General features: G+C 37.0%; 1 protein-coding gene across 1 annotated transcript in view; it reads right to left on the reverse strand.

The window, feature by feature from the left end:
• IKZF1 (IKAROS family zinc finger 1) overlaps positions 1-24,948 on the reverse strand; it is a 94,513-nt gene that overhangs the window by 13,381 nt on the left and 56,184 nt on the right. Inside the window, exons 5-7 of the mRNA XM_049777027.1 lie at positions 11,848-12,108; positions 5,378-5,545; positions 489-614 (exon numbers count right to left, since the gene is read on the reverse strand). Of these exons, the coding sequence (XP_049632984.1) occupies positions 489-614; positions 5,378-5,545; positions 11,848-12,108 (555 nt within the window). The remainder of the gene's footprint in view (positions 1-488; positions 615-5,377; positions 5,546-11,847; positions 12,109-24,948) is intronic.

Genomic DNA, 24,948 nt, shown 5'->3' on the forward strand with positions numbered 1-24,948 from the left:
CACATACACACACAAACACACACACACACACACACACGCACACACACCAAAAGTAATCAATATTTCTGATTAAGGAAAAGAATAAGTGCAACCTGCAGAGGACCCCATACTATCAAGGGTAACTCCTAATTTGAAACAATTCCCTGATTTCAAGAGGAAGGAAACTTTAAAAGTCAAGCTAGTTTAATATCCTATGCAATATAGGATATTATATCCTATAATATCCAAATAGGATGCTGAGTTTAAACTGAAGTTTATATTAGTTGTCTCTTGCTAAGCTGGACAGGCAGTATGGTTTAAGAAACTCAATATTAAACTATTGTGGAGCACTGGGTGTCTCTAGTGAAATGTGAACATTTTTGTGTTCATAAGCTCCCCGTCATTCCCATGCCATGCCCTGCCACAGTGCTGTCATGGGACTCTTCTTCACACATCATGGGAAGGCACAGGCTTTGTCAACCAGGCCTACCTCGTGCTGTGGGGCTTACCTGAGTATGGCGTGCCTGGATAGCCCCTGCTTTGCATGTAGTTGTGGCAGCGCTCTTTATGTTCCTCTAAAGAGCTTCGTTGCTTATAGCTTCGGCCACAATATCCACATTTGTGAGGTTTCCCAACTGTAGAAAACACAATTGAGTTCAAGACCCCAATTAAATGTTGGCCTTACATGTAATAGGAAGGCATGCAATACAATGATTACTAAATGTAAAAAAAAAACAAAAACAAAAAACAAACAAACCCAAAAAAAACCAAAACCAAAACCAAAAATGGTCTCTACTCTTCAGAGCTAAATGCAGTTTAGATTTGGACAAAACGTTTGAATTTTAAAATGTTAATGTCCAGGTTTGTTTTGAAATGGTACAAGAAACTTTTCATGATTCTTATTTCATCTTAACTTCCCACCTTCTACCTTCTCAAGTTACTGAAGTTGGTCTTTTCAATGAAAATGAACCACTGCAATGTTACAATGTATTAGAAGGTTGAAGGTTAACACATTGAGACAGTATTGTCAAGTGTTTTTCAATGTGGATTGTGAACAAATAGAAATAAAAGCAAGGTCTGTACTGGCTAGAAATGAAAAAGATTCATCAGATTGGCCAGGATTTGGCAAAACATGTAGAGCAACCAAAGTGAACTCAATTCCAGGGGCTAAGTAGCTGTACTGAGGTCTCTAAGAATCCAAATGAGAGAGAAAAACGCAGAATGGTCTCACTCATCTATGGGTTTTAAGAAAAATGAAAGACATTCTTGCAATAATAATTTTCAGACACAAAAGAGAAAAGAGCTGGAAGTTCCAGCTCACCTCAGGAAGCTCACCACAAAGAGTGATGACTTTAGTTACAGAAATAACTACATTTTGAACTGTCCTAATAATGAGAATGTATGAGGGAAATGGAAAGCCTGTCTAGAGTATAGGCGGGGGTCGGTTGGGGAGGAGGGAGATTTGGGACATTGGTGATGGGAATGTTGCACTGGTGATGGGTGGTCTTCTTTACATGACTGAAACCCAAACACAATCATGTATGTAATCAAGGTGTTTAAATAAAATATAAAAAAAGAAAGAAGGAAGAAAAGAAGGAAAAAAGAAAAAGAAAGAAAAAGAAAGGAGAAAGAAAAAAGAAAAAGTTCTAAAGAAGAAAAAAGACAAGAAAGAAGAAAAACTTTTAATTTCAAAATATATTTTTTACTGACTTAGAAAAAATATTTTCTTCTCTAAGCACTTTAAGATGAAATGACTTCTAGTTCTGTCCGACAGAACTTATTCCTATTATGGAAGTGTTTATTTTATGTACTGTTTAAGCTAGTGAGCATCAACCATACCATTACAAAGCACTAATGATAAAAACTAGTGTCCCTGAGGATGTTAATTTAAAATGTAAAATGTAATTCTAATAATTAAACTTTAAATAACACGTATGTTTTGATGATTATTGCAGTGGATGGTAGAGTACTACAAAATTATTTTAGATTTCCCCTAATTTTCCCTAATAAGTAATTTTGGTAAAGAAGAGTTGGACAAATTAATAGCATGATTAATTTGAAAGATTTTGATAATGGCCAACCATTAAAGAGATGGAGTAGACAAAATATCTTCAATTATTTAGGTAACAAATATAAATTTCCACCAAAACACTATAGAAAATTTAATTTCTTCTGAAACTGTGACATTTCATATGCTTGAAGTATTATATAAAAAGAAATAATATCCAAGTAGGATGCTGAGTTCAAACCAAAGTTTATATTAGTTAAGTCTCTTTCTAAGCTGGACAGGCAGTATGGGTTAAAAATTACAATATTAAAACTAAAATGTTACTTTTGAACTTCTTAATAGAGGAAAAGAGATTTCCCCCCTTATCTTTGTAAAATATTACATCTTAACATTTGGAATTAGTATTGAAATTAGAAATTCACATTGTTGCCCTAATATTACAGCTCTTTCTAAAAGCAATGTTATAATTGCTCAATGTTCATTCCCAGAAAAGCTTTATTATACACACACACACACACACACACACACACACACACACACACACACACACACACGATGTCTTCTTCTGAGTATTGACTTATTTTAAGTCTAGAACTAAGAAATATGCTTACTGGAAGAATTGGAACTAGGGCTGGGTTGATAATGCAGGTGGGGTATTTCCTTACACAAGGCTGACCCAAGTTTTGGTTTCTGGTATTCCTTATGGTCCCCTAGCCCACCAGGAGTAATTCTTGAATATAGAGCCAGAAGTAACCCCACGTGTGGTCCAGAAAGCAAAATTCAACTATGAAGGACTCTGTAGATCACAATTGTTCCAGTAAAATATACAAAGGATGAAGACTATATTCATGTGACTTTAATGAAATAACCTTCATAATAACCAAAGTAACTGATTTTTTAAATGGCCACATGGCCTTTTCAGACATAGAGTTCCCAGTAAAATAATCATCTCTGAATCAAAGATAGTTTTCCTAATTACAGTATTGTCTTCATGTTGGTTTGTGGATCTATAGTCAAAAATAAGAAATCCAATATCTACTACCTGCTGTAAATAACGAATCAAGTTGTTGGCCATACTTAGAGGATGAAACCTTCATGCTAAGAGTGAAATCAGCATACATGAAGCCCGAGTCACAACACTGCAAACAATAGATTTAAGCTGCAGTCACAAAACTCTCTAGAGTGCCAATCAAGATGGCAGATAGGGCAAGGTGGAGAGTGAGGGGACAAAAATATTGAACATTGGTGGAGGAAAGTAAACACTGATGCTGGAACTGGTATTGAAATGTTATCTCAATTATCAGTAACAGTAAATCACAACTCTTCAATTTCAACTTAAAACACTGGTGCTGTCCTAATTTCAGACAGAAAAGAACAAGTATTATATTACTTTATGTGTTAGAGACGAATAGGTCAGTTTAGTCACTTGTTGCAAATCTAAGTGCTATAGAGATGACAATGATGTGACTGTTAAGGGATGCTATTTTGTTTTCTGCCTGTTTGGGAAGATGTGCTTTTCCACAACTTAGCTCCTTAGCTCCTTAGATATAATAGAGGTGGAACTTCTTTTGCCTTGATTGCCTGTTATGGTACTTAAATTGTCTGAGGGACAGGTGATGCCTCTATGGGCCTTATTTGTTCCTGATTTCCCACAGCACCTTAATCTCTAGATGTGACAAGATAGGCCCTTTATTACTAACATATGAAGGCATTAAAAAAGTGTTCATAGTCATGACGTCATCACCCAACTTTGGGGGAATCACCTAGTCTTTCGGTCCCTTCTCCGCCTGTGCCTGTGCCCTGACCTTTATAGGGAGAGGGTGACACAGGTGCAGTTGTCACCCTGGGGCTCATCTACTCTATGGAAAGAGTAACGCCTGAGCTTTTTTATTATTTGTTGAAAATTTCAGGAAATTTATCCAAATCACCGGTCATCTAGGGGATCCTCTAGAAAGCTTTTTCACAGGAGGCCTATATAAGATAATACTCAATTCTCATGAAGGTATTAGAAGATACAAAGGTGCATGAAAGAGAAGCCATGCTAGAAGGAACTGCCACTCCTTTCCCTCCTGCCTTCTAGGAGAAATGGGGGCAGCCAAATTGGTTTGCATAAAATTTGCTTCAACAGGCATTTCTCCCATCTCTAGGAACACTTTCAGTACCATCTATCATTTGGGAGTCCTTTAAAGGAAAACTAGAGAAACTCACCTTTTGGCCTGACTCAAAGATCCCCTGATACCTGTCACAGACCTCCCTATGCCTCCTTTCAGACACTTGTGACAAGGCCATTCTTTGCTAATTTGCACCTGTTCCTCTGGGGGAGAAAAGGTGTCCTGGGTGTGCTCTGAAAACAGAGACATGAGCAGAAGGAAAAGACTTATGTGGGAGAGGTTGTGAGCTCAAGGGAACCTTTCCCCAAGCACATGGAGTCCCTTCTCCTTTAAGAGATTCCCCCCTCATTTGCTGCTGCAGGACAGTGAAAGGAACCATTATTAGAGTTATAAAGCATCCTCCTTTCACATTCTCCAGCTTAGCACAGTCTTCGGAGGACGGTGTTTGGATAACAAGATTCCCAATGGCAGTGAAAGGGCACAGACATTTTCCTCTCGAGTGTTTCTGGAAGGTGCCACTTAAATATCTCTATTAGGTGATTTGTGTGCCTCATTTTAGGCCCTCACAAATGTCTCTGAAGACCTCCATACGAGATTATGGAGCTGCTCTATTCCTCTAGGAAAGGTTTCCCAAAGACAGAAAATCTGATCTAAGTATTAAAAGCAGTTAACGATTCAAGCCTTAGTCAGATCCTCTGAGATGGTTACTGTGCACAAAAGGCTTAAATAAATCCAGTAACAGTCACACATTGGCTTTGGGTGAAGTCTGGGCTACCCTTGGAACTACCATTGATTGTCGCCTTTGTGAAGAAAACCATATGATGGTTGCACCTTTCTCAAGAAATGTGGCTGAATAATTACTTAATGACAATCATTGAGACTCTGGATATTATCAGCAAAACTTAAAAAAATTAAAAAGATCACTACTTGACAAAATGGGAAGGGAAGGCCTTTTAAAGTACACTATCTACTTCAGGTGGAAATTTTTGTGTGTGTTTGTATATGTTTCCTATCTTCTCTGTTCAATTTATTTAGAAGAGGATATAGGTGGTTTTAAATGGGCCAAAGGCTATGATGACGAGGTTAATGACTAGGTCACTACAACTAGGCCAGCCAATGAAGTCTCTCTCTCTCTCTCTCTCTCTCTCTCTCTCTCTCTCTCTCTCTCTCTCTCTCACACACACACACACACACACACAAATGAAACTTCTTGTTCTTGGGACCTTGGAGCACATGGCCATTCATTCTTCCAGCCTTGGTCAGTATCCAAAGGACCTACCAGAGTGTGTCCTCAAGTGGCCCGTGAGAGCATCTCTCCTGCGACACGCATAGTTGCAGAGGTGGCACTTGAAAGGCTTCTCCCCAGAGTGTAATTTGATGTGTCGGAGCAGGTTGCCTTTCTGGGTGAAAGAGGCCCCGCACTGATTGCACTGGAAGGGCCTTTCTCCTGGAAGAAAGGAGCGAGAAGAGGCAGTGAGAACAGAACTCAGCTCGGGGACAAGAGAGGACACGGGCAAGAAAGTTGTTCCTCACAGGGGCCCGTTGACTTCCACCGGCTGCAGGTTTGATGGAACATGAGGCTTTCAGACTAAACCTGCCAGCTCCTTAACGCTTCACTGGTTGGGTCAATTTGATCTGAAAATCTAATTTTTTCCCCCTAAATCAGAATGGCACATCACAATGCAAATTCAAACTCATTTAAATAAAGTGACTGCAACATTTTGTGATGAAGAGCCACTCTTCCTGATCAGCAGTTTTGGAATAAACCAATATCCAATTTTGCGTGTTGTGGCATTTGGTGGGGTTTTTAATGTGGCTTTTTTCAAAGGGTCTTTAAAATATGCCACTGAAGCAGCAAAATAAAAAGGAAACTCATTAAAAATGCATTTCAGGATCACAAGTTCATTTCAGCGTTACATTCTTATATTTAAATGAAAGGCACTTCATTATAACAGTTATAATAACTTCTTTTCATTTACATTTTCCCTGTATTTTCCCTTTCAATTTCTTCTCCATTACCTGTCTGTCCCTAAGCAGGCAAATCCGGAAAGAGACAGACGGAGACTGTGAGGGTGAGAGAGAGAGAGAGAAGGAAGATTGAATAAAATGGGAAGTTAAGAAACTGAAGGAAGATCTCTACATTGTCCAAAGAAAAGTCCCAAATCTCCCAGGGCAGAAAAATCAAGAGCTATATTACATGGAGTGCCTTTTGGCTCTCATAAATCCTAAAACCTTAATGCTATTATTTATCTATAACCATAGAAGTTATTATATTTTTAGGATGAATGCTCTCAAGAGATGTGATTTGGCTGTTGTTAAGAGTTCTTTCTGGGGTGATACTGGTGGATATGTGTCTAGAAACATTTGAACCTCTGCTGTATGAGGCAGCTCATGTATTTATATTTTGAATCTGAAAAAAATAAATGGGAATATGAAATACGCTACTGAGCAGTGATAGGTCTTGGATCTAAACTGGTGAAGATTTTATTTAACGTATAAGAGTAAATATGTTTAAGTAGGTATTAAAGCTCTCTTGAAGACAAACATCTTTTAAAAGAAAATCTCTGTCACCATAATCTCAGATACGAGATCACATGGAAATGCATTCCATAGTCACATTTTTCTTAGGGAAAAAGACTGTCAAAAAAGTACATTTAACAAACATTCCAATTTGATGTCTATGATTTTGGCAAACAAGACAATGCTTATCAAAGCAATTAAGTAGAAGCATATCTAGTACTGATTCAATCTGAAAGTCTCTATTGGCACCTGAATTTTATGATGAGCATCATGTTTTTTTCCAAATGGGTAAGACAGATAAGTTGCTGTAAAAACTGAAAATGATATACTGTGATACTCAGTTACAGACAAATGAGTGATCCTGATCCTTATACCTGGTTAAGTTGTAGGAAATATTTTCCAAAATCTCTACCTGGACTGAAAGTGGTGGGACAGAGAAAGAGTTTTAAATCATGTAGTTAGGTGGGGTGGAGGATGATGGTAAGAACTTACTAGCAATGGAATCTTTGCGTTCACACTGGATCAAGAGATTAATTGAACTGGCACCCAGCAGGCCTGAAAGTGTCTGAGATAATTTTTCTCCTTAATAACACTCTAGACCTTCATGTCATACACATATATGAGTGTGTGTCCAAGAGAATGAAGAACTTCAGAAAAGCTTTATTTTTATTTGTATTTATTTATTTATTTTTTCAGAAAAGCTTTGTGTAGAAAACTTGAGCAGAGTAAAATGGAATGTGCTCCAGCTAGACATCTGATCTGCTGAGTCAGTTAAGAGATCTGACTGTGTAGTGTAGAAATACTTATGTGGATATATGACATTTCTAGTGACAGAGCATGTGCTCTCCTGTAAACCAAGGCTAGCAAGCCAAACATACTTGGGTAGGATCCTTAATGCTCAGGAATGGTTGAAACTCTCTGATTTTGAGGTCTGAAGAAGGGGGAAAAGTTGGGACCTGAGGTCCACGGTTGTAGCCCGGTTATGACTTTATAGGAGAGTGAGTAAAAAGGACAGGTACTGATAAATCAATCTATTTAATGTGAAACAATGGGTTTCATGCATTTTTTGCTATGTCTGATTTCCTAGCTGTCAGGCATTCCTGGAGATCTATCTATCTGTTTCTGATTGTCTATTCTATGACATAGACTCTATGCTATCACAAATAGTTAATCCAGGCCATAGGGAGTGCTCGGGAGCATTCTTTGTAAGTGCAGCACAGAACATTTCAACTTGAGACAGTTCCCTTTTGGAAGTGACAATAGGAGAAGGGACATGCAGCCCCTGCTCTCTGAGTGCTTCTCTTGGTTACTGTCTCTTGCCTGCCTCCTCCTGCCTACTTTTTTTCTGTTGGTCACTCTTTTGTCTAGGAAAGCTCTGATCAAGCTTCCAAATCCATATCTTTTTAAGAGATAAGGACATTTATTCAAGATGAAGATTTTAATCCCACTGTATAGTATTACAGATTATTTGAGTCTCTCTCTTTTTTTTTTTAAATAATTGTAAAAAAATTCCATCTCTTAAAAGAATATTATTGAATGTTTGCAAATTGGAGTTTGCCCTGTACTTTATGTTTCTTCCATACCAATGTCTCTTCTCATTCTCACATTAATCCTGAGAGATCATACTAATCCTTGAGCTAAAATATAAACTGAGCAGCAAAGATAGGAAAGAGACATGGCGATATCATTGAAGTGCTGAGAAAATTATACTAATAGTATTTCATTGAGCTGGTGACAAGGGAGGAAATTAGGCTACCTGGGGGAGGCCATTCCTAAATATTACCAAGGAGGATCTAGGAATAGTTGTACCCAGTTCCCTGGGGGATTGCCAGGAGGAAGGCCTGGTGTCTCATGTCTCAGGAGAAATGAACTTGTCACATCAAGGAAATTATTGTAAATACTGAGTCTATGCTCTGGCGCTCATATATTTTCTGGGGTCTGAGCTAGAAGCTTCATTTTTACAGCATTTCATCTTTATATGCCCTTCAAGTCTGGATAACACTGTTATGGAAAAAATTTTAAATATAAAGAATTCAGGAAAGTGCAAAGTGCTTTTAACTTATTGCACCTAGAATTCAGCAAACTGAAAATGAGCAGTTATTTAGTTGTTTTTTGGTTGACCAATGTTTTTCCTTCTCAACCTATAATCCTTCATATTTAGTCAAGTGGAAATTAATTGTGAATCAAATCTATAAATTCATTGTTTTAGGTTGTTTTTTGTTTTTGTTTTTGTTTTGGTTTTTGGGCCACACCCGGCGGTGCTCAGGGGTTGCTCCTGGCTGTCTGCCCAGAAATAGCTCCTGGCAGGCACAGAAGACCATATGGGACACCAGGATTTGAACAAACCACTTTAGGTCCTGGATCGGCTGGTTGAAAGGCAAAAACTGCTGTGCTATCTCTCCGGGCCCTGTTTTAGGTATTTTTAAAAAATAAAATATAAGACATTTTAAAAAGTATAATTACCCCCCCCCTTTTTTTTTAGTTTACTTGCTCTGGAATTCAGGTGGTATGTATTTGGTACTGAATTGCTCTCTGTAGTGAGAACTGGGCAGCAAACTGCAGTTTTCACTCTGTGCTTGGCAGTTGATTTATTAAATGTAATTATTATTTTTATCAGGGCATGCAGTCATTAATTTTGGCAATTTAGAATGCCAGAATTTGATTATTTATTAAATATTTATTTTAGAGAATTTTACTGTATATTCAGGCTGGATATAAATTAGCAGAAGACATTCATTTGTGAGGTCTCGCCTTCATCAGTAATGTATTAATATAGGTCCTGGTGTAGTCTTTTAGGTGTCCCTCAAAGGTCTCTTACTTTCACTTTAATTTCTACCTCATTATAGAAGGGAGGATGTAACTATTGTCCTGAAAGCTCTACATATGTTTGGATAGTGACGGATTTATTTCATTGGATGATCTGAAGATTAAGGGGTACAATGGGAAAAACAAAGTTTGTTCAATTGAAGAAATAAAATGTTTATTGAAAATTATGGTGTATTGGAAATTGGCATGTTTTGTGATTTTCAACTGAATTAGCAAATGTATAGTATACTTAAAAAAATCCTGATTCAAAACTAAAAATCACGATTTCATAAAAGTATATATTTTATTAAAATATAAATTTTATTGGTTGTGAGTGTGTTTGTGTGTGTGTGTGTGTGTGTGTGTGTGTGTGTGTGTGTGACATGTGGAGGTATTCAAGGGCTTATTCCTGAATCTGCACTTAATCACTGCTGGCATGGCTCAGGTACCATAAGGGTGAGATCAAACCCAGGCCAGACATAAGTAAGCCTAACTGCAGTACTGGATCTCTGGTTTTTAATTCAGTTTTTCTTGCTAAATAATATCCCCCAATATATGCTTAATTTCTGATAATCACATATTTTTTGACTCTAAGCATGAATGACTTTAAACACATTCCAGGCTATGATTTGCATGTCTCCTTCCTTCCTTTTCTGAGGTAGTTAACCCAATATCACTTATCTTACAAAGTTTGCTTTCATCTACTTGCATAGTTTCCCCTCTTTTATGAAGTGCAGTGGCAGACACTGATTTCTTAATGACAAGGGACACTATATCTCATGTAGTCTCATTGTTTCTTTAGTTTAAGGGGCAAACTTTCGGTGACAATCAGAACTAGTAAATTTATTCTCCTGTCCACCTTGGGCGGCAGAGAGTTTGCTGTTCAGTTCTAAAGACACCTCATGCATACATTTAAAGGTAAAATGCATCCCATTAATATTTAACTTCAAATAAAATATCTGAATATCTCTAGTGCCAGTAACAGTGTCAGCTTTGGTGGAGAAGTAGGTAACTGGTCATTCGCCAGGGTTCATGAATAGATGGAGAGCTACCTTCTCACATCACTAATGTAAGAACATCGCATGAAGTTGGTCTGTATTTGTACACGAGTTTTTCTTCCCAAAAACAAAGAAATGGACTCATTTGTGTCCAAAAACAAAGCCTCAAAAAATCATCCAATAGGAAAGCTTTTATAAGGAAGCCATTATATTACATTCTTGAAGAAACTAGTAGTAATCAAGCTTTGTTTGAAGTCTCTCATACAGAAGGTAAGTTTGTAAATGGATCTAAACTTTTTCTTTAGACTAACTCTCTCCCTCTGACTTATTTCACTCAGCATAATAGTTTCCATGTCCATCCATGTATAGTCTCACTCATTTATGGGATGTAATAAAAATGAAAGACATTATTGTAATGACACCCAGAGAAAACAGAGATGAGGGCTGGAAGGACCGACCCACAGTATAAAGCTTACCACAAAGAGTGGTGAGTTCAGTTAGAGAAATAACTACTCTGACAACTATCATGACAATGGTAGTGAGTGAGAGAAATAGGATACCTTTCTCAAAGACAGGCAGGGTGTGGGGGAGGAGGGAAATGGTTGGCATTGATGGTAGTAAGGCTGTACTGGTGAAGGGGAGTGATTTTTTTTTTATTATTAACTTTTATTTTGACCAAAGTAGATTACAAATCTTTCACAGTAGTATTTTAGGTGCATAGTGGCATTGAATCAGAGGCATTCCCACCACCAATGTTGTCCTCCCTCCACCCATGTTCACAGCATGCATCCCATATCACCCCTCCTTTGCCCCCTGGCCTGCTAGTATAAGTGGTCCCTTCTGTGTCTAGCTTGCTTTTTTTTTATAACTGATACCCAATTACAAACATGTTTGTAATCATGGCGCTTAAATAAATATATTATATTTATATTTTAAAAGGACTGTTTTTTTCCATGATTCCATCACTCTGTTATTTTTTTTAGCATAATTCTGATATTTCTAAAAAAATCAAGCCCTGTTAATCTGAATGCCAAAAAAATATTGTGTATTTTACTCAGGGGTTCTTGGGGGAACTCATCTTGTGAAACATTCTCTTTTAGTTTCATTTTATCTTATTTTCTTAAGGATGAGACCACCTACCACATGTCTGCTAAGGGTGCAGCTACTGCTCTTACAAAAACCTAACCTCAGGTTCAACACAGAACTCTCTGTGAGGCTAGATTTCCCTTTCTGTTTATTGCCTTAATTTTCAGCAACAAATCGGTGCCTTCCAGAAGTGCTTTTCCATCTTGTTCCCAAATTAGAACTGTAGTGCTACTTTTTTCCTGAAACACACTTCGAATATCAACTAATACAAGAACAGTTGTCTCTGCAACAGCCCACGACCTTTTCCAGGCCCTGAGGGAGAAACTCCACCAGTCCTTACCAGTATGGCTTCTTTTGTGGACCATGAGCACATTGGGACCGATGCAAATGATCCCACAGATATCACACTTTAGTTTGCCGTTAGGAAGTCGGATGCCTCCAGCTCCTGACAAAGCTTTGCTGCCTTGGCCACTGTGGGCGCCATTCATTTTCTCTCCTGAAGCATCAAGCATTCGTAAATCCTCAGCACATTCTTCCCCATTCATTTCACAGGCACGCTCATTCTCTTCATCACTCTGAGTCTCTATTTTAACATTACTGGCTGAAAGAAACAACACAGGGTGACACTCAGTGTCATTGCAAAAAACAAAACAAAGCAACACAGCAGCAAAAAGGCAACCCACTAGAAGGGAAGAGCTCATGCAGAGAAAGTTTGGGGCATCAGATACCGTGGGGACAGCAGCTCAATGTTGAGTGTTTAGGCCTCTGTGGCTTTGGGGGAGTATATGGTGGGGCATAAGGAATTGAGGTTGCCTTGGATAAGTTCGGAATGACAATATATGAATAACTTATAGACAAATCCTCACATTATGTGGTCAAAGAATTCACTATCATTGATTTGCGACACATTTGGATAGACTGGAAATAGATCAAACATCCTGTCTTCCAAATGAACAGCTCCCACCAGAAGTGAACTAAGCTGATAAAATCTATTTCCAGAGTATAGGCCCCTCATCAATGATTATTAAGGGTGTTAAACTTCTCTTACTAATAATGTGACTTTTAATATTTATTAATAAACTTTGGGACAAAATAGAGCAAACATGCTGTTTTTTTTATCTGACTACCTGAAATATATTTATTTATTTATTTATTTGCTTCCTTCTCTGGTCCATGATCATCCTAATTCCTTTATATTTCATAATAATAATGCAACCTGTATCCTAAAGTTGATTAAGTGTATGAGTTATTATATTATTTTGCAATGTTGAAAAACTGATGGTCATATTTGATGAATGGGAAAAATCTAAAATAACTGTTCCAAGAGAGAAAGCCATGCAGGTTAGGGGTGGAAATTAGAGCTAGTAGTCACTAATTCAATAACCGCTGTTTACTTTGCACTATTGTTGTTGTTGCTTTTAAGTTACTTTTAAGGTAATTTATGTCATCTGTGAGCTTTTGTTGGTAAAATTTGAAATATTGTCTTGAGTGTGTGTGGATGAATTCAACATTGAGAACTGCATAGTTACTGAAAGCCATCACTCTCATCATCATCTTTATAGACTAATAAGATTGGGTAGATAAATTATGCCCAGTAAAAAAAATCAATGAGAAAGCATTATAATCCCAGAATCTCTGGTCTTCTGACTGAGGGATTCTCAGAGTTTTGTTCCAGAACTAGCAACATTAGCACCACTAAACGCCTGGGTACACTACAAACCCACAGAAGTAGAGACTTTGGGGATAAGCCCAGCACTGTTATTTCCATGAGCTGTCCACGAGATGCTAATGTCCACTTAAGTCTGAGTCAACTAAACAATTAGGGACATTAAACTACAATTTATTTTATTTAATACATTTATTTTTATTTTAAGGCTAGAATTCAGATTCTGAAAGAAAAATTCATTGGTTTATAGTATGAACTCTTCTCTTTACAAGTGGTGAGGTTATAGGCAGGCAGCCTAACTGTTGTATGTACTGGCTTTTCCATCAGTAAAGATGAAAACATATCACTACTAGCCTAACAGTGGTATTTCCATGACTTACTTGGGAATGGGCGAGATGTTAGATTAGACAGTGGACTTGGAATGGCAAAAGGGAGTAGAAGCACATTCCCAATAGAGGCATCATCACTTTGGGGGGGGGTCAATCTCACCCCAATTATGGTTATGGCAATTATCATGTACTAGGTATACAAAGGTATACAACACTTGAATTGCATCATAGCATTAAACTCTCAGGACAATACTATAATGGTGATACTGCTACTATCATATTTTGATGTTGAAGAAGGTTGAACTACTTGCCTTTGGGCACTCAGCTACCAAGTGGGTACAGTCTTACAGGTACTAGGGCCTGCACTTTTTACTGTTTATACTGTTCAGTGGAGCTCATTAACTCTTTGGAGAACAGACTTACAAACTGAACAGAACAAATTGTCTGGAAAATGAATTTCAGTCCTCACTGTGAACTTCAATATTCTAGTCTAGAAGTTTGTATTATCTTCTTTATATTACTTTCCAACATCATGCAAAACCATCCTGAGAAATCTGATAAGAATTAATTCCCAAAGCACTTTTACACAGAATTCAGAAGACTTCCCCTGCTTTTCAGAAGCCTCATGTAACCTTTCCATATCCCAGAGACAAGAAACCCTATACTCATTAGCATATAAGTACAGAAGGAATGTCCGGTAAGAAGGAGTTAAGTACCATTAGATTAGGATATCTTCTGACATCTCTGGTCTGGAATCACTCTGAGAACATGCTATTTATTTCTCTGAATTGAAGCTTCTTTTCTAGGACCACCTGATTTTGCACTAGCATGTTCTAGAAAAATTTTAATGCTATCACAAAAGGCCTCCAAAATCTTGGAGCGCTGTATCCTGGGAATAGTTTTAACTAATGGAATTGAAAGTAAGATGGATGGGCCACTCTGTGGCACAGTGGAATAAACACTACTGATGCTGTGGTAAGTCCACTATGGACTGCAGCTGAGACATGGCTGTAGTGAAGGGCCAAGGACACCCATGCTATGAAAGGAAATTACACAGGTGGAGAGCTTTGGGATACTTCTCTTCATGCTCCTTCATGCTCTCTATTTCAGAAGTTCACAAGGAAGAAACTAAAGAGAATGGGAAATTGCTTTATCAAAGCCACATGGAATATTAGTTTTTGCTAGTTGGGCACTTTTATTATTTATCTAAAACTATTAAAGAAGGGAGATATATTTACAAACCTTTGAAAATGCCCTGGGGCTTATATGGATGAGTAAATCCTTCCTGGTGAGGAGTGAAAGAAAGGGCAGTTCAACGGGGAAAGTCATAAGGCCTCTGATACCTCAGCTGCTCCTTTACAAACACATCTTGTAGAGAACAAGTATGATACTGCTAAGGATTGTGTAAAGGAAGAGATGACAGGATACTGCCTTGGATACAATAGCTGTCCTCACACCAGGAGACCCGATATCAGTCACTAACTTACTAGTGGTTCTTGAAAATGAGACAATCACAATGGCACCATGTGACATTTCCTTTGAGAATGGAAACAGAGCATCGTTGATGCCAGAATCACTTCATCAAAAGGCAGCCTATTATCTTAAGGTCACAGTGGAAGCCTAGGTAGATCTAAAGAGAGCCATTTAGAACCAGAAGAGACAAAGCTTGAAGAATTCAATCCAAGATATTGTTATATTCTAGGTTTCTGGCATAAAGGATGAGGCAATATGCCAGATCACAGAAGCCAGGTCAAGAAACTACCAAAATCATGGGATTCGGACAGGGGACTCTCCAAAAGCAAATGCCACATGCATTTGGAATAGGGTTCAGAAGTTCAGTGATCTAGAACTAGGTCCTTGCTAGCAGGACCTTATAGCAGGAAGGTCAAAGGGCTAAGAAAGGAAGATAATGACCTCAGGTTTCAGGCTAAGACAAGATGAGTAATATCATTAGCTTGGAAAATGAAGTTGCAGTATGAGTGAATGTTTTCTAAATATGGGGAACGATTCTCATTTCCTATGTGCAAACGTCAAGAAAGCAGTCACTGAATAGAGGAGACTAAAAGACTCCTGCTCACTTGATGTGGATATAAAATGGAGGATCTTACCTCCACACTTTCACAGGTGAGAAAATCAGGCATAAAGCTCTCTTGTCACAAACACTGGCCTCCAAAGTTCAGATATTATAAACATAAGGTCTAAATGTTTATAAGGTTTCTACTTAAGTGAATATATACATTCTAGGAACATGACTTTGGGAGACTAACTCTTGGTTTTAATTCATGGGAGGTTTACTAGTGATGTGGTCAAACACCAAACAGAAAGTCTGAGGGTGGGATTTGTGAGACTGACATTTGAGTGTCCTGCACTTCTTAGGTTGAATGTATTTCCTAGGGAGATCCAGCAAAGTCTGGAGTGTGTCAGAAGAGAAGTTTGGGGGAAAAGTTTGAGGAGGACATGGAGGACAATGGGCATGCATGAAATAGATCTCAAAACTGAGAACATGTACAGAGGAGCTTCTGAAGCACCAGATACAAATATGATGAACCCTGAAGAATGATAAAGGGGCTAAGAGGTTTGTCTAAGTAGGAAGGTTAGACCTTGTGAGGTTTATGTTGATTTTTTCCCCCTGTGGTTGTGGGGACGTGTGCACTTTTCAGGGTTCTGTCTGTTGCAGTCCCACTGTTTTGTATCCTAGTCCTGAAGAAGCAATAGCATCACGTTGTTGCATGAATAAAGAAAGAATTTGGAAATGAGTAACTGTCATTTATTTAAACTTCCCACTTCCTGCTGCTTTATATGCCTTTGCCTTAACATTCACTCAAGTCTCTTGTTCTTTTACATTGGAAATGCCACAGAATGACCTTTCTTCATAACTGGCACTCCTTAAAGAGAATAGAAGAAACTCACCCAAAATCAATTCAGGAACTCCTCAGTACCCCTATAATTTGCACTTATTGGTCATTGATCCTTCCCTTTACATGTCTCAATAGGCAACTACCAAGGGCTCATGGCATTTGTCTGGACCTTTCTGATTTCTAAGTTCCATTTGCTCTCCTTCTTTGCAGCAGGAACTACTTACTTGTGATATTGTTTATATGAAATGTCATGCTCTCCATTGGTATAGATACCATATTTATAAATATTTTGTAGCTTTCTGCCCCTACCACTTAAAAACGTTGACCTCAATAAGATTCTGAATTGAACTGATTAAATATAGAAGATGAACTGGAGTCTTAAACGTTTTGTTACCTCGACACTCTGCCTTAGTCCTGGCTCCTGGCTTTTTCTTTGACTACCAAGAGCTAATGGACAAGAGCCCAATTTTATTATTTAATAGATCTATCTTATATTAAGAATACAAGTCTTTAAACCATTAAGATCCTGTTTAAACTAGAAAAATTAAAATCTGATTATTTCATATTTAGAGGCCTCCAATGTTATGTGACAGTCCTAAGAAAGACTAAGACCCTTGAATGTGGCAGACTCTAGCATATACACAAATTTATCTTTGATGTCTATGGAAAATTCAGGATATGGAGAGAACGATCAGGACAAGAGACCTGAATCTGTTGCCAAGTTTTGCATACACTCATGAATGATTAAAACATTTTAATGCCTAGGTATAATATGCACTGGCAGTTTGCTCCTTACAAATGCATTCTACATCCTTTTTATTTTCTCTTCCTTTTTAGAATGTGTCTTTATGTTTTCTGGTCAAGAAAATTTTGGGAACTCAGATTAAATTAGTTTCACTAGAAAGATTTTTCCTAAATAGCTAGCATAGCATTAGTTAAGGCCACCCACTTCTAAGAAGCTCAATGTATTACATAAGTAAATCAAATGAAATGAAACTATTTAAGATCTATTTTAAATAGGCTAATTAAGCAAAATTGAGATAGAGTAGTTCTTGTGCTCTCCTAAAATTTGTAAACACTTCAAACATTTTAAAGGTTAACTAAACCACTTGTTACAATTTCTACTATTTATGATTTATCAATAGAAGTAGTTAAAATATTTGTATATGTTTTAAATCTTTTAAGTGAATAAAGCTAGGGAAAAAGAAAAGAGGAAGAAAATGAACATAAGAGAATGACTTTGAAGAACAAATATACTTTCTATATTTTACTTAAATAATCAGCATGCACATTTGAATAGAGATGGTAGAGCTGTTCAAACAGTTGTTTTCAGTTTTCAAGGATTAAAAGGTGATGAGGAATGAGGAGGGCAATTCTTTTCCATAACCACTAGGTGGTAATATTGGCCCAGAACAGTTTGGTTGCTTTTTTGGAGGGGAGGCATTTAAGATAAACAGCCATTTCTAAAAGGAGCGGATATTTATAAATTTGGGTATTTGGTATTTGGGTATATTGGGTATTTGGGTATTTGGTACCAACACCTGTGAACCAATTTATGTAAATATTTAGCATTTCATCATGGAAGGTACAAGATAGAAAATGTCTCATCTATCTTGCAAAATCTCCAAATAACTTGATATGCAAATTTAGCACACCAACATCTTCACCAATGGTTATGTTTGATCATTACAATATGGCCGGTCATAATTAGCTCTTACATTTGAAAAGATTGATCATGATCATATATTACATTTAATATATATATATTATTCTATACATATTATGCATCATGCACTCACAGTATATTTAATATTACAACAAAACAATGTCCTTTTTATCTGAAATTGTTACTTCTCTGTCCTCATTAAATAGTATTTGAAACAATAAACACAGGTTTACATATATAAACATATATGATTTTAAAAGTAAATGTTAGGCATTGCTTCAAAGTTGAATCAAGGTACTTAAGAAAAGAACTATCTGGCAGTTTTTATGCCCATAATGGCAACACAAGTTGTAAGAAAGGAGATTACTCCATCGAATGCTAAATATCAAATACATTTGATAGCCAGAACATCAGAAACCTATCTTTAACTGTTGCTAAAACTTTTAAAATTAGGACTTGTATAAATGTTATGACATACTCTGTTTTCTTTTGTTTTGTAATATTAAAGAATTAACTAATTCAGGCTTTAAAAACTAAAGATTTAAGTTGGATTACCAATTTGTATCACATCAAATATTAAAGATTTTGTACATTTTTTAAAAGCTCTTTCCATTCCTTAAAATACTCATCTAAAGAGGCTGTCTAAGTACACTTATCATTTATCATCTCTTAGTATCTTAAAAAATAAAATTCACATCTACTTTATGTGTAACAACTCTGATCAGAAACCTTCACCTTACTAAAAAAAAATAAATTTGCTCAGAGAACAGTTGTCATGGACTAGCTGCTGTGATGCCCTCTGAGCTTTCTTTTCTTAGTTCTGATTTCAATACTTCAAAACAACAGAACGAGAGTATATATTTCCTTCTTGATCTACTAGACTTTGAAATAGTTTGAAAATATTCAGGGTGTTTAATGATGACAGAGTTTTGACGTTTTGTCATGGTAGTCAACAGAAAGATGATCATATTCATAACAAAACTATCATTACAATATTATTAATATCATTGTGCTTTACTCTTAAACTAATATTCAGTACATTATTCCATAATCTGAAACCTTAATTATGGATTTCATTCTGGTAGTCATATTGGTACTTAAAGAACAAAATGGTTAACAATGAGTTAATATTATGTTTTAAAGTATGAAGGACAGGGGAAAAGAACCATGCAATAATTATACTATGTAAACTGAGTATGAAATAAAAATCATGTTTCTGTTTTCTAGAAGCAAGGCAAATACTTACGAGAAAAAGATTTGGGAATTATTGCATGAAAATCCCTAAAGCCATCAGCCCCATATGTAACTGCAATAAAGAAGGAAAAGAAAGCTGGGTTGTGATATATTTGAGATACACAATGATTGTTCAAAAGAAGCATTATTTTTAAGTTAGACTTATTGCTCGTAACTCATTCTTTAGCTGAGACTCTTCCTCTATTTCCCCTCTCAAGTCAGATAAAGTCATAACAATGAACAACAGACACACTTCTGCAACTCCCAAAGGTAGTCAGTTCTCAGGACAGTGCATCAAGTGGAATATTATCTAATGACCGCTGGTGTGTGAAACACCTTAAGAGTAGTGACCTATACCATCTAGATATGTGAGAAACTTCAGAATAATTGGCACAGACAGTTCTTAGTAGGGTTTTCCCTGGGAGAGCTGTGACTATCTCAAAGTTTTTTAATTGCCAGAAGGCATAGCCAACATTGTTTATTCAGTTTTTTTTCCCTTAGGAAATGCCATAGACAATTAAAACATATTGAAGAAAAATCAGTGTTTTCTCTACCTAGAAATGAGTCACACAATTTTCTTGTCATAAATCTGCAATTCTTCTCTGTTTGAGATACTCAAAATGTACCATATTTTTGGATAGTAGATATCAAACATACATACACACATATTTTTCTATTGAGAAGTGGAATCCAAAGACTCTGAGTATAATTGTTGAATCAAACTTTTATAAATTACTGAATTAGCATTAGTACAAAAATTATGGTGTTTGTTCTGCAGGGCCATGCCACATCAAACTTTGCTTTGAAAGTTTATATACACCATTATTATCACCACACTCAGACTAAAGGATAAGAATTGGAATCAACCGAGATAGCCAACAACAGATGAGTGGATGGTGAAGGTATGGTACAATGGGATAATATTACATAGCTCTGTGGAATGATGCAATCAAGAAGTTCACTGCCACTGGATAGAACTGGAAGATATCATATTAAATGAAGAAAGACAGAAAAAAGAATGATAAATGCAGGATGATATCACTTCTATGCAGTATTTAGAATAACTGCATTAGGGAATGCAATAGTGTAAGTGGAGAGTGCTCTTTTACTCTTGGTTCCAGAGTATGATGTGAGAAGGAAAGAGATAGAGTGGAGGAGGAGAAAAGACACATGTAAAATAATTGGGGGATGGTAAGGCTCAAGAGGATTCAGATATATTGGTAGTATTAAGGAATGAGAGAACTAAATATCCAAACCATAAAGTCAACAGCATTGAAATCATGAGACCCAATCTTTAGCAACCAGACTTAAAAAGGTGCCTGTTATGATGGCAGGTTAGGGTGGAAGGAGTATGGGAAGGACTGGGAACATGGTGAAGGGAGGTTGACACTGGTGGTGAGATTCTCACAGACACATAATATATCTAAATTAAACTATGAATAACTTTGTAAATCACAATGCTTTAAGTAAGTAATCTAAAAAGAAAGTGTTTTTCAAACTTATCTAATCACAAATTCTCTTTTACTTTCCATGAACATTTTATTAAACTAAGGTGATAATGGGGAAACTTTCAACCTGTGATTAGATAGAACTATCTTAATTTATTTCTAACTATGACTAATTCTTTTATCATTCTTTGATGATCTAAGAAATAAAGTTACCATCTAGTAGCCTAGTAAATGGAGCTGTGCTCAGATGCTTAGGGTGACCATAAATGGCTTCAAACAAAGTCCACTCACAGAAACCTTTGAAATCATCTCATATTCATTGGACTCTAAATCTTCTCTAGGTTCTCCAGCATCAGGGATTTTGAATTGGGGTCTCCACAGACAATGAAGAATATAAAAGATGCTTTACAGTGTTAGTCTTACTAGTTTTAAAAAGGGGCTATTACAATAGGTTGTGTGATTTTATGATTAAATGATATTACTCTGACCTTGCTCCTTTTAGCCACTATGGTCTTCAAACAACACAAGTACCCTGGCAGACTGTTGAGAGAAAGGGAACAGGAAATGCCACAAAGAGTGGTGAATGCAGCTAGAGAAATAACTACACTGACAACTACCATGACAATGGTAGTGAGTGAGAGAAATAGAATGTCTGTCTCAAATACAGGCAGGCAGTGGGGGAGGAGGAAACGGGGAACATTGGTGGCAGGAAGGTGGCACTGGTGAAAGGGGATGTTCTTTTTTATAATTGTTACCCAACTACAAACATGTTTGTAATCATGTTTGATTACATGCAATCATGTAATAAATATATTGATTAGAAAAAAATAAAAAATATAAAAGGGAATGTAAATTTAAAAAATCATTAAAAATTGTTTCACTGATAATAAATTAATCCTATGCAGTTCTTGGGTGATCCAAGTGTAAGTCTCTAAATATGCTATTTTTTGTTGAAATGCTTCCCATTTATATACTATAATTCAAATATAAATTTGCATCAGCAAATAACAAATTTAATAAATTTTCAATACAAGTGTCTTTTGTATGGCATAATTAAATGAACTTAAAAATTGTCTTATTTAGCTGATTGCTTAAAAATGACAAAGTTAAAAAAAAAAGACACAGAAGTGTACTTACAAAACTGTTCTACTTTCCCCTTAAGAATGGTGAACTGAGGAAAATGAAAAACTCTTACTCAGGCACAAGATAAGTTCAGACACAGAATAACTTCTGAGTTCAGAAAAAGGAAAGCATGTTATATGTAAAAAACAAAAGGTGAAGATACACTCTGGTCTGGTGTAGCTTTTTCTGCTCATTTCAGCACTTTGGGGGAGTTTTGTGAAATCAGGTACCTCTAGAGTCCTTTCCATCAGTTACTATTAATCTTCACTGTCTTTCTATGAAGCTATGAGGCAGAGTCATTGTTTGCTAAGGAGACAGGACACAGCACCAAGGCAGTTCTAGAAGGCAGTTTCTTTTATTGTTAGCATGAAAAATAAAGAAATCTAAGACGATAGCCGGTATCCCAAATTCACATAGTATATGTCTTTGAAAATATGTGATTTTTTCTTTTTTTATGATAATTCTGAGCCCTGAAAGTGTGTCTGTGTGCTAATGTGTGTGTGAACTGCTGAAGTTGCATACTCATACACAACAGTTGTGTGAGTCATTGCCCACGCATGCAACACACATGTACACATCCACACCCACATGGGAGTTACCTTGCATGTACCAATAGAGTGCCCTGGTACAACAAAATGATTGCCAACCTATGATTTGGAAAGTGTGTCCTTCCTGGCTTTACCCACTCTGTGACCCTACTTATCCTGTCCTTCCTCATGCACAGTGACACTGGCAATTTCTGAGAGTAACTCTGCTTCCAGAGTCAGTTGCCTCAGTGCCAGTGCTCTAATGGCATTCACATGACCCTAAAATCTACACTAAAATCTGTTATATTGTGCCCTAACACAGTCCTGCTTGTAATTTCAGACATTCCTTCTGCTCTTGAGATCCTCTCCTGGCCCTATGGGAAAAGCGAAACAGTTATCCTGTATGACTGATTCTCAGACTCATCTACACTTCTTTTTGTAGGGAGAAAGTTAAAAAATGACCCTGACACTTTCGTGGAGAGAGTAAAGACATTCAGATCTGTATTTTTAGGGAGAATACAGAAAAATGCCATAGTATGACATCTACATTCTTTAAGTTACAGTAGTTTCATGATTTTAGTTTCCTTCTTTCAAACAGACCCTTCCTAAACTGGTCAGAAGATATTATTTTGAGGTTAGATGTTACCTTCCCTGGAAAAAGAGTTCTCTACATTAGTAGATGTTTTGGGGCCAAATGGGGCTAATGGGGCCATAATGATAGCAGAGCAGCTAGGGCAATATCCTTGGACATGGTTGACACAGTGTGGTCTTGAAAGCCCTGTGAGACATGATCCCTGAGTGCAAAAATACCTAATCATCTCTGAATGTACCCCCACCCCCAAAAGAACAAGTATTAGCCAAGAAGTTTCTTAGTGTAGGAGACTTGACCAAGATTTGGTCTTAGTACCCAAGCAGTAGTTCTTTAGTACCTATTTAGCTGGGATGTGATTTTAGCTCTTCATGTTCTCTGCTAGGAGGTGGGAGTGAATTTGGATGCAAGCATCTGGTCATTTACTCTGTGTCTGTAAGTAAGCTGACCCACAGTCCCAAAGCCAAGGAGCTCTGGTGAACAGAACTGCTCCTTCAACTCTGCATTCAGCTTGCTGCTCGAGCAGTTATTCTTTTTTTTTTTTTCAGATGTTCTGATTCCCTGGCGTTGTTATAAGAGTCTAGGGTGTTCCCAAATCCTACATGGCCCAAGTGTGTGTGCCCAGGTCTCTCAGTTGAGGTACTATACCTGGGCTCAGTAGCTTTGCCTTTTTGCCCTTTCTTCCCTCTGTCAAATTCCAAACAAATCCAAATCCAAGTTTATCAATTTTTTCAGTTCCTACTTCTTTCTATTTTTCATTTTGCTTGTGCTAATGGAATTACAAGTCTTTATCTGGATTCTTCTACTACTGGTCACTACAACTGAGCTCCCTCTGCATTCTGTAGAGACTTCTTTCTCAGTCTCCCATCAGTCACATCCAGCATGTCTGCTTTCAACTGCCTGCTGCTGCTGCCGATGCTACCTTGTCAGTATCTGTCCTTTATGCTTCCAGAATTTTCTGCCTGAGCCTCACTCTGTATTCCATCCTCTCTTCCTTCCACTCTACCTGCCAATAGGATGATTTTCTTTGAGCAGATTTTATTGGGTTATTTTACTTCCAAATTTTTGCTGGTCTGTACTGTTTTGACCAAATAAACATTTCATATTTTGAGTCATAAGTCTTTGAAAGTACTAGTCAATCTCGACAGTGAATGCTATTTATATGTAATATACACAACTATTATATATATGAACAGAGAAATTTAAAACGTTTTATGGACCCCCAATTATACCATATTTGTACGTACCAGGCAGTTTCCTTTTAGTGCTGCAGGATATATTTTCTGACTAATATCAGTACAATCTAGAATATTCTACTAGTTATACAGCTCTCCATCTGGTATGGAGATAGGTCAGTCTCATTAAAACTCAACTCATTCCTCTACTCACACAGCAATTTATCACTAACTTTTTCATAATACTGCATCCCCCAGGGTCTGCACTGCTATCTGGTCCTCGGAACATTTACTAGAGACAAAACCTTTTTAATGTTTCCCAAAATAGATCATATGTGCCTATTGAGGGTATTAAGAACAACAGATGGGGATAGTGACTGAGGGTATACTACGGGGTCGCTTTCTGTTTGTTCACTTACAATTTCCTATGAAGACACTAAGTGATTTTTTTTCTAGAACAGGGTAAGTAGTCTAAGTTTGAGAACATATTTTCTAGATTAAAACAGTACTTCTATCTCCACTGCAGAATTCTCACAATACATAATTAGCTTTGACATTCCATGTGGGTCCAAAGCCAGAATAAAGAAGTATAACCTACCAATATTGTTGGTGTTTTTTTTCTTATGCTCTTGTCCTTCTACACGAGATGCATGATATAGAAAGTAAAATGCGCATTGAAAAGGTATGCATTTTACTTTTACTTTTTAAACACAGTCATGACGGTGGAACATTTTCAGAAATACATATAAGTGATAAGATGTAAAGTCTAGGGCAGAGCATGCTGCATTTTTTTTATGTCCATTGAGTGAGGCTCCCAGAAACTTGCTG

This window comes from Suncus etruscus, chromosome 7 (assembly GCF_024139225.1).
Source record: "Suncus etruscus isolate mSunEtr1 chromosome 7, mSunEtr1.pri.cur, whole genome shotgun sequence".
Lineage (NCBI taxonomy): Eukaryota > Metazoa > Chordata > Mammalia > Eulipotyphla > Soricidae > Suncus > Suncus etruscus.